General features: G+C 40.9%; 1 protein-coding gene across 5 annotated transcripts; it reads left to right on the plus strand.

Moving 5' to 3' along the window:
- The first annotated feature begins 1,581 nt into the window (after nucleotides 1–1,581).
- On the plus strand, nucleotides 1,582–11,106 carry LOC116224911 (otolith matrix protein OMM-64-like). 5 transcript variants are annotated; one of them, XM_031585665.2, is made up of 19 exons: nucleotides 1,582–2,355; nucleotides 2,937–2,998; nucleotides 3,370–3,387; nucleotides 3,559–3,591; nucleotides 3,901–3,951; nucleotides 4,042–4,080; nucleotides 4,256–4,288; nucleotides 4,673–4,690; nucleotides 4,801–4,839; nucleotides 5,094–5,144; nucleotides 5,426–5,464; nucleotides 5,775–5,807; nucleotides 6,364–6,414; nucleotides 8,766–8,816; nucleotides 8,901–8,939; nucleotides 9,115–9,147; nucleotides 9,628–9,930; nucleotides 10,277–10,326; nucleotides 10,598–11,106. In XM_031585665.2, exons 1-18 carry the CDS (start codon nucleotides 2,345–2,347, stop codon nucleotides 10,297–10,299), a joined length of 927 nt encoding a protein of 308 aa, XP_031441525.1. In that variant the 5' UTR covers nucleotides 1,582–2,344; the 3' UTR covers nucleotides 10,300–10,326; nucleotides 10,598–11,106. The 5 variants fall into 5 exon arrangements, with proteins under 5 accessions (XP_031441525.1, XP_042566610.1, XP_042566611.1 ...); XM_042710676.1 differs by lacking the exons at nucleotides 4,673–4,690; nucleotides 4,801–4,839; nucleotides 5,094–5,144; ... (1 more) ...; nucleotides 5,775–5,807; nucleotides 6,364–6,414 and adding exons at nucleotides 7,818–8,105; nucleotides 8,447–8,497; XM_042710677.1 differs by lacking the exons at nucleotides 4,256–4,288; nucleotides 4,673–4,690; nucleotides 4,801–4,839; ... (2 more) ...; nucleotides 5,775–5,807; nucleotides 6,364–6,414 and adding exons at nucleotides 7,031–7,063; nucleotides 7,818–8,105; nucleotides 8,447–8,497.
- Nucleotides 11,107–18,686: the final 7,580 nt, after the last annotated feature.

The raw sequence follows: 18,686 nt of genomic DNA on the forward strand, positions 1-18,686 counted from the left end.
ACAAACTGCTACCTGTGTGACGACCCTGGACTGGATTAACGACGATCCCCGCTGCCCATCCCTGATTGGATTTGTTTGTTTGTATTTGGACTGTCTTACCGTGTACCGAACCCGTTCAGTAAAGATTGTTATTCTGCATCTCTGTCTCCGAGTCGAGCATTTGGATCCTACGTTTCCACGTTCGTTACATGAATCTTCTCGTTTAATACGGACATAATGTGAACAGTCCTCAATCATTTAAATGTCATTAGATAAAAAGATATAGTGACCACTCAAAACCCGTTCAGTTGGTGTAATTTACACAACCTGTCAGATACTTCCAGATACTTCCGGATTGATGACATGGGCAGTGAGAAGGAACACAAAATGACGACAACATTTCGACCAGGGCCATTGTCTTCCTTCAGAGAAGTTCCAAAGTCATTTAAGGACGAAAAGCGCTACACTAGTGTGATAGAATCTAAATGAGCACGCCAAAGTTGAAGAAGGGACCGGAGGACGTAGTCAGGTTTCTGGAGTTTATTTCAGCGTGGAGACCCCCTCTCAGCTGGTGCTCAGAGAAAGGCCTACCTTACTGTAGACTATGTTGGTATTCATGCAATTCAGTCAGGTAGAATACAATAGGGGAAGGGATGACCACACCCTTTAGGTGAGAGGAAGGGGGAGACAGTGGGGTGAGGGGCTCACCTATGGGGGGAGGGGGGTGATAACAGGGTACATAGAGTTATAGCAGGAAGGAGGCTAACGGGGGGAAGGGATTCACATGCCATTTGTTCAGGTCTCAGTGAGACAGACAGAGTACACATCCAAGAATGAGTTACAGATACAGAATAAGGCTACACTTAGTTAATGTCTTACAACAACAGAATAGCAATATTTCCAGTTCCATCAGTCCCCCATATGAGCATTTCTATGCTCACACAATAACCACCATGCAACAGCCAATCAGAGCAGGAAACATCAATATATGTTACAGATACAAATGATACAAAATAACAGTAGAATAGCTATTTTGCAGTTCCACCAGTTCCAGTTCCACTGGAATTTCCTCAGTTGATGATGCATGATGATGGGTCATGACTTATTTTTGTTAAAGCTTTAAGCATTAAGGTGGTTATGAATGGTCTTTTTTCCAACATAATCTAACCTTGTTGGTCTACTTGTCGAGAGTGAATACATTTGTAGCCAAATCATTTCGTCTGGAGGTCCTTCATTTACAACCCTATGTTCCACACCACTCCACTCATCAGCAGTCCAAACATGACTTTCATGGAACATTTAGAACTCAAAAGAACATCCTGGTAACATCGGTTTATGATAGAGAAATTGTTATTGATGATAGAGGACATTGTTAATGTATTTTAATCTGCTTGCTTATCCTGTTTGCTGAGGCCTACTCTCTTGCTGAGGCAAACCACCTGTTTTTGTACTGATAGTCATGCATACCGTTCTTCTTTCAAGGACATGTTTTGAGATCACTGCTGTAACTTCTGTAGCGATGAGATGGGAAAATAACGCCCTTTGTCTGCTCATGAAACATATAGGCTGGCTGCGCCCAGCTCATCTTTGGAGTTTGTTCATGACATTTGGTTGTGACACACTTCCTCTTTTGCAAAAGATAAAGCGCTGATTTAATTCTGATTGCTGGTCTCTGTCTCATTTATATTAACATCTTAATATAATGTATCTAACAGTTTAGTGCAGCTAAAGACAGTATGGGTGTACACAGTAAGGCACAGAACTGAGGCAGTATTACATGTGTCATAGGATCATATGCATTGGATGTAGGGCTACTACATATTCACTGACAAGATGACAGTGTCAGAGGTCATGATTCTCGTCAAAAGAAGTCAAGGAAGTAAATTTTTACCAATTGACAAGAAGTACCAGGAAATTAAGCACATATGTGCTTAGCTGTTATTCAGCATACTTCACATTTCACAGACTTGGAACATTTCCTGCTTGGTGACTTTTGACTTTTTTGGCTGTCTGGAGTGACGTGCCTTACCCATCGGCCCAACTCATTATCAGTATCAACCCAAACAAAGCACAATGCTATGCAAAAGTCAAGGAACATGTCTATCTCTCTGGCTGTTTGAAAACACAAACAAAGTTTGCATGGCCCCCGACTCTTCACCCCGTTTTAATGAGCGCAACCTTGGAAGTGCCTTTGCAACGCCTCTGTTTGGCAGTCCGGCCCCCCTCAGAGCCTGGGCATGCAGGGGAGGGTGTAAAAGCATCGTGGCTCGTACCAGTTAGGCCTTAGACCTACGGGAGCGCACCTACAAGACACACAAGTGTTGTTCCTCCCTAACCTGTTTGCCTTTTAAAGAATCCTGCCAAAATGTTGTCGCGGTAAGTGTAACACTGTATGGTTACTATAAGGGCTATGTGGTGAGCTGTGTGGGGATAAAGTTTTTTTTTACTTTTTTACTTTCTCATGGTGTCAGCCACCTGAGAAGATAGTAGTTGTATTGTGACTGTTTAATACTAATTCTTTTTTAAACAATTTAAGATACTGTATGTGGTCTTCCATGATTAAACAGTTTCTTAATGAAGAGTAAAATCTTTGAATGAAGAGAATGTAAACTTCCATTATAGTAAAATTGTTTAATAGGATTTCAGACCACCATGCCACCATCACAGTCTATTGTACAGTGTGCTAAATAAGAGGCTTGTAAACTGTATGGCAACAGATATGGTTGATATAACAAGTAATGGTGCAATGTGATATTACCTCAATGGTAATGTTTTCCAAAGTGGCAAAAAATAGCTCATAGCTCAGAGTATAATGACTGAATAGTTAAAAAAAAAATGTATATGGCCTTATGCTAAACATTTAAAATGAATTGATTGACCACATTGCAAATATGTTTATTATTTCATATATCTACAGATACTGTGGTGACATCTCTTTTGTATGTTTTCCTACACAGGACACTTGTTGTTTCCTTGCTTTTTGCTGTAGCTGGTGTTGTTTTATCTGCACCAGTGACAGGTAAGAAAATACTGTGTATAGTGAACTTGCTTGAGCGCTGATAACACTGTGTGGATAATCCCAACTCTCTCCTTTGAGCGGCCACTTTTTCGAGATGCTACCCTGTGCTCGTTTGCTAGCCTGATGCTTAACAATCTCTCGCTTTCAATCACCAGCTCTGCTCACTGCCTCCCCTGCAACGAGCTTGTAATCAGAGCCCAGGTCTCGCTGAAAGACACAAAAGAGTTTGGTTCCCTTGTGCATGTAGGATTAGAGAAGTAAGCTAGGCCTCCATAGGAGGACCTTTCAGGCAGCATCTCACCAAACATGGCTAACATGTCCTCTCTCTCTCTCTCTCTCTCACACTCTCTCCCCATGATATTGTCATACAGATGGACAAGACTCAGATGGTAAGGGCAGTTTTGATGAACATATCATTCCTCTTCGTTTTATTACATGCCACCATGCTAATTAAAACAAATCTGCTTACTACTTATTAAAGCTACTTGTATCAAACCATTAAAAGAAATTGCTGTCACATAGCTGTTGAGTGACAATCCCATCCCTTTGTATTGCTTCAGACAGAGCAGCTCCAGTCATAGCATTCATCAATGGTAAGTACCTACGTCATCAGATCTCTGATATAAGATAGTAGATAGAGTGGACATACAGGCACCTGTAAAACTGGTCAGTCTATAGAACCAGGTAGAGCAATGAGGCTTAAATGAATTCCCCACGTTGATGTATTTCACGAGCTACACAAAGTGTGATACCTTCCCGATATCTTCATCAGGCATACATAACATCACTTCATGAGTAGATTAACATGACAAATACTAATTTAGATGTAGGGGTCATTATCTAAGGAGGTAAGTGTGCAGTGCACAGTGAAATAATAACAACATGATACATTGCTTCCTCAGGAGAAAACCGTGATGGTCCGACCCCTACAAGTCCAGCCCAAGGAGACTCAGGTTAGTCTCAGTCTTTTAAATGAAAGCCATGACAAAATCTGACCCAGTTGTGGTTTCAGTAGACGTGCTGATGGTGTCACACTTTTACAGGAATCACAGATGGGAAAGACTCAGCTGAGGACGTTAAAGGTATGACACCTGTTTGACTTGTTTAACACATAGTTCCAGGAAGAAGGAAATGGTGATTTGAGCCCTGAACACACCTAAACCACAAATAAGTTCCTATGTGGTGTCACAAGAATGAGGAAAAGCTATCATGAGAAACACTTGATGAGAATGTGATGTTTCTCTTTTTTTGGTTTAGTTGCAGACTCAGCTGACACCACAAATCAGCCAGGTCAGTTGGTAATGAGTGTTTTCTGTGTGTGTGTGTGTGTGTGTGTGTGTGTGTGTGTGATCATGGATCTGAATATGAACCACAGAAATGAACAATGTCTTGTTGTTGTAAATACACAAAAAACATTTCACAGTGACAGTTGACTTTTAAGAACTACTGACAAACTTTAGTGTCACATATTTGTTTGACTCTAAAGTCATATATGTCGGTCTCTGAGTTCCCTTGTGCATGTAGGGTTAGAGAAGTAAGCTAGGCCTCCATAGGAGGACCTTTCAGGCAGCATCTCACCAAACATGGCTAACATGGCCTCTCTATCTCTCTCTCTTTCTCTCTCTCTCTCACCCTCTCTCTCTCTCACTCTCTCCCCATGATATTGTTATATAGATGGACAAGACTCAGATGGTAAGGGCAGTTTTGATGAACATATCATTCCTCTTCATTTTATTACATGCCACCATGCTAATTAAAACAAATCTGCTTACTACTTATTAAGTTGCATGTTCTCTTCACAGAACCAGGCAGTGAGACCGCATCAAGCTCAGAGACCATCGGTGTGTAAAATAGAATCTAAAGTGTAATCATCTGTGTGTCCATGTATAGCCATGTCTCCAGGTCAGGCTGACAACTTCATATTCACTGTACTCTGTGTACATATGATATATCACCAAGGAATTTGCATTTCCCACAATATTTTCTATAGTAGTTTATATTACAGCATCTCTTTGTGTTGTACATGTTACAATGTCTATTTCCACAGATTTCATATACTTACACTTTCTATCTAACTAACTATCTATCCAAACAGACGATGCAGACCAAGTTGACATGGAGGCTACATCAAAGTCCATCTCAAAAGGTAGTCAAATCTCACGCTGACATCTTATTATGAATTGCCCAGTGTTTAAGTCCTATAGGCCTATGTGATGAGTATGGCTTTTGACTTTGAGCATAATTAAAACAAGTGAACAAGTATTTAAATAATTACATTTAAACTGAGTAAATGAAATATTTGGAGTATTACATTTGAGAACAACTGAGTATTAAATTTAAACTGTGCGAGTGAATGATTTTAACTCTACATGGAGTTATTGTGGTGGTGACATGTAATCACTTACTCTGACATGTTTGTCACCCCAGAGGAAAGCATGGAGAAGAGCACTGAGGCAGATTCCACAAGTAAGGACTGACTGGAAGTTTCAAGGAAGTCCTTAAAAAAAACACACACACACCTCCTGTAATTCACCATGGCAACATCGTGCAACATGGTGTCAACACCAAACTAGGTCCCAAGGAAAGCTTACTGTTGATCATATAGTGATATGTACTAATTGAGTGCTTTAGAGTCTGCCAACTCAAAGCTATGATATTTTGGTCTATGAAACAGTTCTCACAGTTCTGTATGATTCGTTTGGACGAAATCATTACTATTCAGATGTTCCTAAATGGTTCCTAAATGACGTCTGATTTCTGTGTTTGTCCTTTCTAGGTGAAGACGACGATACTGACACCACATCTGAGGGTAAACACATTGCTAAGCTAACACGTGGATGGGTGGGTGGGTAGCGGGTACTGCAGGTGGGAAGATGAAACACTGCAGGGTCAACCATTCAGGGGTCTGCCCCGGCCAAAGCAGAAACACGATATTTGTGAGAAATGGCAGGCTCAAGTTTACCTGAAGTACCAAGTCACTGGCAGCACACTTGCTAATAGAATCAACAATGCTGAGGGGTACTTAAAATGTACACATGCAACACCTAGCAATGTCCTCAGAACTAATCAAGTTGCAGAACCAGGCAGTGAGACCGCAGCAAGCTCAGAGACCATCGGTGTGTAAAATAGAATCTAAAGTCTAATCATCTGTGTGTCCATGTATAGCCATATCTCCAGGTCAGGCTGACAACTTCATATTCAATGTACTCTGTGTACATATGATATATCACCAAGGAATTTGCATTTCCCACAAATTGTTCTATAGTAGTGTATATTACAGCATCTCTTTGTGTTGTACATTGTGTCTATTTCCACAGATTTTATATACTTACACTTTCTATCTAACTAACTATCTGTCCAAACAGAGGATGCAGACAAAGTTGACAAGGAGGATACATCAGAGTCCATCTCAAAAGGTAGTCAAATCTCATGCTGACATCTTATTATGAATGGCCCAGTGTTTCAGTCCTATAGGCCTATGTGATGAGTATGGCTCATACTAAAAATGTACACATGCAACACGCAGCAATGTCCTCACAACTAATCAAGTTGCATGTTCTCTAACATCACTTCATGAGTAGATTAACATGACAAATGCTAATTTAGATGTAGGGATCAATATCTAAGGAGGTAAGTGTGCAGTGCACAGTGAAATAATAACAACATGATACATTGCTTCCTCAGGAGAAAACCGTGATGGTCTGACCCTAGAAGTCCAGCCAAGGAGACTCAGGTTTAGTCTTTTAAATGAAAGCCATGACAAATTCTGACCCAGTTGTGGTTTCAGTAGACGTGCTGATGGTGTCACACTTTTACAGGAATCACAGATGGGAAGGACTCAGCTGAGGACGTTAAAGGTATGACACCTGTTTGACTTGTTTAGCACATAGTTCCAGGAAGAAGGAAAGGGTAATTTGAGCCCTGAACACACCTAAAACACAAATAAGTTCCTATGTGGTGTCACAAGAATGAGGAAAAGCTATAATGAGAAACACTTGATGAGAATGTGATGTTTCTCTTTTTTTGGTTTAGGTGCAGACTCAGCTGACCCCACAAATCAGCCAGGTCAGTTGGTAATGAGTGTTTTCTCTGTGTGTGTGTGTGTGTGTGTGTGTGTGTGTGATCATGGATCTGAATATGAACCACAGCAATGAACAGTGTCTTGTTGTTGTAAATACACAAAACACATTTCACAGTGACAGTTGACTTTTAAGAACTACTGACAAACTTTAGTGTCACATATTTGTTTGACTCTAAAGTCATATGTCGGTCTCTGATATACTCATCTGTCAGGCTTTTAAACAACAAATATATGTCATCTAATTTAATATCTCAGTCATGGCCTCAAATGTTCTGGAAAAAACAGTGGTATTAGCCTCTCCTGACAAGAGAAGTTAGAAGTGCAACACAGGCCACCCTGAGAATATAAATCAACTCATCTAAAATCTACCTGTCTCAACACCACCAAAAAACTCAGCCACTGACCATAAAAATAAACACTTTGCAGGGACCTATTATTCCTTCGTTATCACTTTGCTGGGTGCAGTCCTGCACAACCAACTGATTGTATATATGGTCATGTTTCAGTTTTAAAATCTTTACAACATATCTCTTTTGCCTGTGTAATTCATGTGTGGGTGACATAGACAGTAAGCCCCTTTCACAGTAGGTTCACTCTTTAATATGTAGCACAACGAAAGGTTTACTTCAAAGTTCAAAATGTTCATCTCAACTGCCCAAAAGAAACAGAAAGAAATGTCGGATGAACAGAACTCATTCAACCTAACAAATAACTGAAATGTTTGTGCTGTCCCCAAAGCCAAGAGCTCAGAAGAGGAGTCAGACGCTGAGGACAAAGACAAAAAGGCCAAAGACAAGAGCTCCGGCAGCCAGGAGGCAGGGGCCTCCACCAAAGAAGAGGGAGATTCCATCAGCGACGAAGACGACATTAACAGCAGCCAGGAGATGCACGACAGCGCCAGCCAAGACTCAGAGTACGCCACCAAGGAGGAGAGTGAGGAGGAGAAGAGCGCTGAGTCATCGGACGACAAAGTGAGCAAGAACGCCAGCAAGAAAGACAAAGACAACATGGAGGACAAATCAGAAGGTGTGTAGTCTTTGTACAGTAAAACTCCACTAAGCTCAAGTTTACCTCAAGTACCAAGTCACTGGCAGCACACTTGCTAATAGAGACCATCGGTGTGTAAAATAGAATCTAAAGTCTAATCATCTATGTGTCCATGTACAGCCATGTCTCCAGGTCAGGCTGACAACTTCATATTCACTGTACTCTGTGTACATATGATATATCACCAAGGAATTTGCATTTCCCACAATATTTTCTATAGTAGTTTATATTACAGCATCTCTTTGTGTTGTACATTGTGTCTATTTCCACAGATTTCATATACTTACACTTTCTATCTAACTAACTATCTGTCCAAACAGAGGATGCAGACAAAGTTGACAAGGAGGATACATCAGAGTCCATCTCAAAAGGTAGTCAAATCTCATGCTGACATCTTATTATGAATGGCCCAGTGTTTCAGTCCTATAGGCCTATGTGATGAGTATGGCTCATACTAAAAATGTACACATGCAACAAGCAGCACTGTCCTCACAACTAATCAAGTTACATGTTCTCTAACATCACTTCATGAGTAGATTAACATGACAAATACTAATTTAGATGTAGGGGTCAATATCTAAGGAGGTAAGTGTGCAGTGCACAGTGAAATAATAACAACATGATACATTGCTTCCTCAGGAGAAAACCGTGATGGTCTGACCCCTAGAAGTCCAGCCCAAGGAGACTCAGGTTAGTCTTTTAAATGAAAGCCATGACAAATTCTGACCCAGTTGTGGTTTCAGTAGACGTGCTGATGGTGTCACACTTTTACAGGAATCACAGATGGGAAGGACTCAGCTGAGGACGTTAAAGGTATGACACCTATTTCACTTGTTTAGCACATAGTTCCAGGAAGAAGGAAAGGGTGATTTGAGCCCTGAACACACCTAAAACACAAATAAGTTCCTATGTTGTGTCACAAGAATGAGGAAAAGCTATCATGAGAAACACTTGATGAGAATGTGATGTTTCTCTTTTTTTGGTTTAGGTGCAGACTCAGCTGACCCCACAAATCAGCCAGGTCAGTTGGTAATGAGTGTTTTCTGTGTGTGTGTGTGTGTGTGTGTGTGTGTGTGTGTGATCATGGATCTGAATATGAACCACAGCAATGAACAGTGTCTTGTTGTTGTAAATACACAAAACACATTTCACAGTGACAGTTGACTTTTAAGAACTACTGACAAACTTTAGTGTCACATATTTGTTTGACTCTAAAGTCATATGTCGGTCTCTGATATACTCATCTGTCAGGCTTTTAAACAACAAATATATGTCATCTAATTTAATATATCAGTCATGGCCTCAAATGTTCTGGAAAAAACAGTGGTATTAGCCTCTCCTGACACGAGAAGTTAGAAGTGCAACACAGGCCACCCTGAGAATACAAATCAACTCATCTAACATATACCTGTCTCAACACCACCAAAAAACTCAGCCACTGACCATAAAAATAAACACTTCAACCTAACAAATAACTGAAATGTTTGTGCTGTCCCCAAAGCCAAGAGCTCAGAAGAGGAGTCAGACGCTGAGGACAAATACAAAAAGGCCAAAGACAAAGACGCCAAAGACAAGAGCTCCGGCAGCCAGGAGGCAGGGGCCTCCACCAAAGAAGATGGAGATTCCATCAGTGACGAAGACGACATTAAGAGCAGCCAGGAGATGCACGACAGCGCCAGCCAAGACTCAGAGTACGCCACCAAGGAGGAGAGTGAGGAGGAGAAGAGCGCTGAGTCATCGGACGACAAAGTGAGCAAGAACGCCAGCAAGAAAGACAAAGACAGCATGGAGGACAAATCAGAAGGTGTGTAGTCTTTGTACAGTAAAACTCCACTAAGCTCAAGTTTACCTCAAGTACCAAGTCACTGGCAGCACACTTGCTAATAGAGACCATCGGTGTGTAAAATAGAATCTAAAGTCTAATCATCTGTGTGTCCATGTATAGCCATGTCTCCAGGTCAGGCTGACAACTTCATATTCACTGTACTCTGTGTACATATGATATATCACCAAGGAATTTGCATTTCCCACAATATTTTCTATAGTAGTTTATATTACAGCATCTCTTTGTGTTGTACATGTTACAATGTCTATTTCCACAGATTTTATATACTTACACTTTCTGTTTAACTAACTATCTATCCAAACAGAGGATGCAGACAAAGTTGACTAGAGGATACATCAGAGTCCATCTCAAAAGGTAGTCAAATCTCATGTTGACATCTTATTATGAATTGCCCAGTGTTTAAGTCCTATAGGCCTATGTGATGAGTATGGTGTTTGACTTTGAGCATAATTAAAACAAGTGAACAAGTATTTAAATAATTACATTGAAACTGAGGAAATTAAATATTTGGAGTATTACATTTGAGAACAACTGAGTATTACATTTAAACTGTGCGAGTGAATGATGAAGTTATTGTGGTGGTTCTGACATGTAATCACTTACTCTGACATGTTTGTCACCCCAGAGGAAAGCATGGAGAAGAGCACTGAGGCAGATTCCAGATTCCAGTTTTAACACCTCCTGTAATTCAGCATGGCAACATCGTGGACATGGTGTCTGTCAGGGTTTTTGGACTGCTATACCCTTCATGACCCTGTGGGGTCCTCAGTGTTCCTGTTTTGTCTTTCACATGTGTGTTGGCTTTATTGTTTCATTGAGTTCACCTGTGCCTTGTTTGTTACCCTTTATAAGCCACCTGATTTTCCGTGTGTTTGCAGAGTCTTGAAACTGACACCCTACGGTTAGGTTGAGTAAGTTGCTCTGAGAATCGCTGCCTTTGATGCTAACTGCTGTTTTGAGTCCTTTTGTTTTTGTGTTCCTTTTGTTTCCCGTTTTTGGGATATCCTTAGTTGACACTGTTAAAATTGCCCAGACTATATTTTTAGATGTCTGGAAGTATTTTGAGTTGCTGTTCTAACTGTGTGGAAACTTCTGCCTGACTCAAGTAAAGAAACCTTTTTTGATTCTACCCAAGCAAGTCGTCTGTCTCTGTCTCTGCATCTGAGTCATCACCCTCTCGTAGCACAGTGGTAGGCAATCCGCCTACTATGCTGGAGTCCCGACTGACCCTTATAGTGTCAACACCAAACTAGGTCCCAAAGAAATCTTACTGTTGATCATATAGTGATATGTACTAATTGAGTGCTTTAGAGTCTGCCACCTCAAAGCTATGATCTTTTGGTCTATGAAACAGTTCTCACAGTTCTGTATGATTCGTTTGGACGAAATAATTACTATTCAGATGTTCCTAAAAGGTTCCTAAATGCCGTTTAATAAGACATAAGTCTTTGGAGCTCTCACGTCGGACTAGTTATTGTGGTCCTTTTATTTCATTTAGTCGACTAATTTGAGTATTTGTATTTTGGCTATGATGCCCATTGTATTTGTCTTTCGGAAAAGTTTAATTTACATTTATTTAGTATTGTTATTGTTTTTACTGGCTTTTGCCTTTTTTGGGTGAAATAAAAACCCATCTTCACCCACACCAGGTTCAGTCATCCTCCTTAACTCATCTCACCTTCGACAGCCAGGTCATCCCCCTCTCCTCCACAGTCACTAATCTCGGAGTTAGGTTTGACCCTCACCTGACCTTTAATGACCATATAAAACACCTGTGCAAAACCTCCTTTTATCATCTAAGAAACATCTCCAAACTCCACCCCACTTTAACCCTATCAGATGCAGAGAAGCTTGTCCACGCCTTTATCTCCTCAAGACTGGACTATTGTAATTCGCTTTTCTATGGGATCACTGGCAAGAACATCCAGAAGCTGCAATACATCCAAAACAGCGCTGCCAGGATCCTGATGAAGGTCCGGAAATATGAGCACATAACACCAATATTACACTCACTACACTGGCTCCCTGTCTCTTTCCGGACTGACTACAAAGTCCTTACACTCACCCATACATGCATAAATGGGCATGCACCTCCTTACCTGCAAGAACTAATTACTCCCCAAACCTCCACCTGCACCCTCAGGTCTTCAAACAGCTCGCTCCTCCGCGTCCCCAAAACCAAGCTCCGCACCATGGGCGACCGGGCCTTTTTCTCGGCAGCACCACGCTTATGGAACAGCCTCCCTGACCACCTAAGGGCAACGCAGACGCTGGACTCCTTTAAAGCTGGACTAAAAATATTTTTATTCAGGAAGGCATTTCTGGCCTTGTGTTAAATCTTATGTTAAAATGTTAAAAAAAAATTTAATTATGCTTATGTTAACTAATTTTTATTTTATTGTATCATTATAGTTAGTTTCTAATATGTTGGCACTCTGAGATTCTTCTGAATGAAGAGTGCATTACAAATTAAATGAATTATTATTATTATTATTATCTTTTCAACATCTTGAACCTCCTGAGTCCTCCATTGAGACAACATCTTGCTCTAAGTGCAAAAGCTATCCCGACCTTTAACATGGCCACACATTGTTGAGACAGAGCTTGAGTTCCACACTCACTCACAGAGCTTCACCTAAGCCATATCTGATTATCCATTTGAAGGATTGTCTGTTAAATGGAGTTTAAGGGGTGTTACCCTCTATTCAAATAGGCCTGGGAGACAAGGCGCTTTGATTTGACCTGGGGGAAGGGAGTGAGACCACTTGTCACACCTCACTCCTCTCTCAGGTCAACCCATCAAAGTATATTCACCCAGAAATGCTTACATACTTGTTAAAAAGGGCTGTCTCACCAGTTGCCTCCAGCTGTGTACCCCCGCTGTGCAGGCCACTCACGGGACCTGGGGTCCAGGCAGAGGTCAGCCTATCAGTTGATCCCAGGAGTCCGTGGGGCTCGTGCACAGTGGAATTTCACTGACCAGATGGTTAACCCCATGCTGGGTTTCTCAGAGCTATCCTGGACTTGTTTTCACTCCCCCTCTCCACTATATAAGGCCGACCCTCCTCATGGCCATTTGTGGGTCAAGTAAGCAGAGTTGGAGAGGAGCTTCAAGCAGTTCATCAGGTCAATTCACGATCAGAGACATTCGCGATCATTTGCCGTGCGTCAATGAAAGAGTGAGTGTTTCGTTGTTGTATGTGTAATGTAGCGGGTCTGTTTCATATCAGTGTATATAATATATGTATGTTTATGTAGGGTGGTAATTATACTGTCTTGTCATGTTTCACTCTGTTACCGTTAAGCAGGAGTTACCGTTGTTAACGGAGGAGTGGAATGTTCACTGTAACGCTGTGAAAGGGACAGATCCGTATATATATCATAGCCATCATAATCATCGTTTGTATATACTGTTTCATTCTTGTCGTATTTGATTGTTAATATTTGTATATATTTGTTATATATTATTTCCATAGAAACCACGGATTCAAATGTGGATATAAGTCCCTTTACACGGGATAATTATATTCACAGGCATCATTCATTCATCAACCACTTCATGTCTTAACTGAGTGTGTGTGTGTGGAAATAAATCAATCATCATTGGAACATTGGCATCCGTTCTTGTTCTAACCGGACAGACCTGTGGCGATTGTCACCTATTTCACAACCAGTAATACAGTCCTTTTGGGTTTACTCATTCAAATATCACCCTATTTTATAATACTAGTTAAATCCAAATAAAAGTAACAATTACAACTAGTTATAAGAAAGATTTAATTATTGAGTATGGCATATCCTTATAACTATAAATATCTTAATTCCGGTTCCTTCAGTACCCCTTTCTAAGACTTTCTGTCTTGGACATAAGATCATAGTACATTTTTCTTGAGTGAGTGGCTTGTTCAGTCTCTGTCTCAAGAAAGTGGCATAATACTTTCACGAGGAAAGGCGAAACAAACCCATATTTGGGACATAATTCCTTCCCGATGTTATTTTAAAATGACCATCCTGTTCTCAGCCATGAGATCATCCAGGTATAAACAGCAGTAATAAGTACATGTACATTGTAGCCAGCAGGGAAATTAAATTAAAATAGTGACAACAAAGAACAAAGTTAAGGACTCAACTTAACTCTAAGATGACTAAACAAAATGAAAATGTTATGATTAAACAATAGTCTTATACAGACAGAAGATAACAGATTATGGGAGATACATAACAGTGTTACAACATCTTAAAACCTTTCCTTTCTGGTTACAGAGGTGTACATGACTTCATGGTAATGTGGGTTTACTGTGGATACAGTTAAGTGTGTGTCTGTGAGTGTGTGTGTGTCCGGGTCTGTGTGTGTGTGTGTGTGTGTGTGTGTGTTTGTGTTGATGCTTCAGTTCTTCGCCTCCTGTGGTCTTCTCCGTGTATTGTGCCTTGCTTTGTATAAAGGCCAGTGTAGACTGTCTGTGTAATGGTCCATGGGAGGAGGTAGGAACGTATGTTCATCATGTTGACAGATCTCAGTGTGTCTGTGAGTGTGTTTCTGTGTTTCTGTGAGTGTGTCTTGACGCTTGGCTTGTCTCAGTTGTTTGCCTCCTGTGGTCTTTGCTCCATATGGGGTCATTCAGCCTATGCATCTCTTAGCATATCAGGAGATTGCCGTTTCTTTGAGGTGTCTCCGTCAACACTCCTTGGGAGGAGGTGGTCATCGGTTCAGGTGTTGCCGTGGTCCTGTGGAGTCCAGAGGTGTTGATCATCTTGATGGTTGAGGGTGTTGGGGTTTGTGATGTTTTGTCCCCCTTTCGACATCCTGGCGAGATGCTGCATGGCGTTTGTTTGAAGTTCAAACGGTTCTGCTGTTCCCTCTGTTGACATTGTGGCGAGGCGCTGAATGGGGCTGTTGTCCTCCAGCTGTTTTCCAAATGCCTGACACTGGCAAGAGGACTCCAAAAAACAAACTGTTTAAATCCTAAGCAGCAGGCTATATCTGTGATCAAAAGAAGCCCCATTTCCATAAGACAGGAAGCAAAAATGTTTCTGTTAACATAATTAATACCTAAGATCCTTTCTGGGTGTGAGAGGCTGCAGACAGTAAGGTCTGCGCCCAGAATAACCATTTGGATGCTAATGAGCGTGGCGCCCTTTTTCGCAAAAAAAAGCAGGTTTCAACATTTGTCATAACAAGAGACTTCTCACCAGACATCTTAAATCCCATCAGACAAGAGACATCACATCATCCTGTTATCTGCGAGGTCTGGGAGTTTGCATCTACAAGAAAAATGAAAGGCCACAGACCCATAATAACCAAATAAAGAACTGAGAGTGGGGATTTGAAAGAAGCTTAATGTTTGAAAGAAATGGAATGATTGAAAGAAATGAAAAGTTTTTAAATTTCCTTCAATTCAAACAATTTCACCTAAAGACAAAGTCAGTGGTCAAATGTAGGTTAAACAGTCCTGTAAGTTCATTCATACGACGGCTGGCCAGCCCATAGACACACACAGATTAATTTGCTTGCTCAGGAGACAGATGTGTCCATCCCTAAAAGAAAGGAAGCAAGATGTATTAAATTACAGAATTATTCCATAAGGTCCTTTTTCATTCAGATTCCAATGGCCATTGAATGCCAAACCATTTAAGGCATTCTTTATTTAATTCAGTGCTCCTGGATCATTTGATGAAGTCAGAAATTCAGCAGCTAAAACCTGTTTTGAGAAAGAAAAACACATTCTGCAGTTATCATCTCAGCTCCTCCCCTTTAGATCTAACAGCAGTCTTAGCATCTGCTGTGAGATCATTACTCAGGGAATTTTTTTTATGTGCCTGTGAGGGAGAGGATAACTGCCCGGCTTCCTGCTGCTGGTCATCTGACAGTCAGGGCACGCTTTACAGTAGTCCTTCACCTCATTGTACAGTCCTGGCCAATAAAACCTGGACGTAATCCGCTCAAAGCTCTTTGTGTGGCTCAAATGACCTGCCCACGGGATCTTATGCCCCATGGCCAACACCTTTTCTCTGAGCTGGGTAGGCACGACCAGCTGCTCTGCTCTGCCATCATCTGGTTGATGGTACAGTAATCTGTCTTTTAGCAGATATCCTCCTCCAGCCAATGTAGGTGGCACTCCTGTGGCGACACCATCTACATGTGTGACCCTGTCATAGGCCTTCTGCAATGTAGGGTCATCTCTCTGTTGCTGCTTCACGTCTGAAGGCAATGGTTCCCAGTCCTCCTCTGGTTGAGTGAACGGTAGTTCCACTGCTCTCTCTACAGTGCCTACGAGCCTATCCTGCCTCCTCTGCCTACGAGTCATCATGACCCTGACCTTGCTAAGAAGTGTGACCTCAATCTCTGCAAATGGCCACTCAGGCAGAGTACTCGCCGTTTCTGGCTCAACGGTCTTTTCATACTTTTGGGCCTGCACTTTCCCCGGGGATCTGGTCATCACCACATTAACTGGGCTGCTAGTCTTTAATAACTCTGGCAGAACTAAGATATCCTGCCCTATCACGACAGGATGGCTCAGTCTCTCTACCACCCCCACAGTCATCTGGAAAGTCTGACCCCCTACTTCCAAGTAGACTTCTGCAGTGGGATACTCATGCTCGTCACCATTGACGCATTCTACTCTCAGCTTCCCGTCCTGCACAAAGTCACTTTTCTCCACTAGGTTAGGCTGCACTAGTGTCTGGGTGCTCCTTGTGTCCAGTAAGGCCATGACAGCCTTCCCATTTGACTATGGCCGGGGTAGTCTGTAGCCTCCCTCTCTGGCCTTGGAATGCAACTATGGCTAGCTTTATTTGGCCTCATACCTGGGCACTCTCGGCCTATGTGTCCCTCCTTTACGCAAGAGTAACACACAATGGGGCCCTCTGCCCTTTCATCCGCAGCCTTTGTGGGCCTTGCTGGGGTAAAAGACCCCCTAGCAGGCATTCTAGTCTGTTCTCTGGTCTAAACCACTCCGACCTACCTCTGGTTACTGGTCTGGGGCTTGTTGTTGGAAATTATCTTTATTTGGAATAACCCCTTGAGATGTACCATCTCGTTTTCGAGGGGGTCCACAACACGACAGTAAACATACATTACATGAACATAAAACAACATAAAAACAACAATAAGACAGGGCACACACAAAAAACACACAACAAACGATCAGCAGAATTGCAGCAAGACATCAGATACATACCAAATCACACGACTGCGCTCCAAGCGGAGCACAACAACAGATCATCAGCTCAGGAGCATAATAATGTTAATGTTAATGATAGTAATAAATATATATATATAGTAATAAGTATATATATATAGTAATACATATATATATATATATATATATAGTCAGCAGTCACATCCCCCAACACTATGTTAGATAAAAATAAAATAAATATATATATATAAAATAAATAGATATATATAAGAAGATATTAATTGAAACAATTGCAACAGTTTGCATAATAAGAAGAAAGATTATTTTTGAAGACAGGTAATGATGAAATTGACCGAATATTTCCCGGTAGATTGTTCCAGTCTGATGGTGCTTTAAACTTAAAAGCCTTTTTACCAACAGATTTACTGACTATGGGAGTAGAAAAAAAGATTTGAGAGGCATGTCTTAAATTGTAATGAGATGAGACTGGTACAAATAAATGCTTTAAGTAAAGAGGGTAGTTGAAATGAATACATTTAAAAAATAAAGTGATACCAATGCAACTGTCTTCTTATATTGGGAGAGAGAAAGTGAAGTGTTTCATACATTGTACAGTGGTGGGTTGTGAAAGGACAGCCAAGGATAAACCTACACAATTTATTGTACACAGTATTAAGTGGATGAAGATTTGCTTTTGAGGCCACAATATAAACAACATCTGCATAGTCAAGAATTGGTAATATAAGTTGTGAAGCAAGACTCTTCCTAACAGCAAATGAAAAACAGTTTTTAGATCTATAGAGGACACTAAGGCTGAAATTCAGTTTCTTTTCGGTGTGATCAATGTGATATTTAAATGATAGTCCACAGTCTAACCAAAGTCCAAGATATTTTATGTGTTCAACTTTTTTCAGTGGAGTACCATCGAGACAGGTGATCATATATGAAGAAGATTTGAACTTAGTTTTAATATTTTGTTGAGTTCCAAAGATCATGGTGTGAGATTTGGTTTTGTTAAGTAACAGTTTATTTGCTGCCAGCCAGTGTTGTAGAGAATTAAAGCCAGATTGCAAGGCAGATTGAATTTGAAATGTCTCTGTTTGCGATATATATAACACAGTGTCATCCGCATAGAGCTGGACACAACAATCAGAACAGAATGAGGAGAGGTCATTGATAAAAATAGAGAACAGGAGTGGACCCAGAGTTGAGCCTTGTGGCACACCATATTGTTGTATGGTTGTGTCAGATTTAGAACCTTGAATGACAACACATTGTTTTCTATTATGGAGATAGGAATTAAACCAGAGCAATGCATTGCGAGACAGACCAATAGAATAGAGCTTGTCCAAAAGGAGGTAGTGATCAACCAAATCAAAAGCCTTCGTCAGATCAATAAAGATGGCACCTGTTAGTTTAGAATCATTTGAAGCACAAAAAATATCATTAGTTAATTTTAGCAAAGCTGTAGAGGTAGAGTGGTTTGATCGAAAGCCTGATTGATAGGGGGACAAGATATTGTTCCTGTTAAGATAACTTGACAATTGATTATAAATTAATTTGTCAAATACTTTG

Source organism: Clupea harengus, chromosome 19 (assembly GCF_900700415.2).
Source record: "Clupea harengus chromosome 19, Ch_v2.0.2, whole genome shotgun sequence".
In the NCBI taxonomy this organism is placed as follows: Eukaryota; Metazoa; Chordata; class Actinopteri; order Clupeiformes; family Clupeidae; genus Clupea; species Clupea harengus.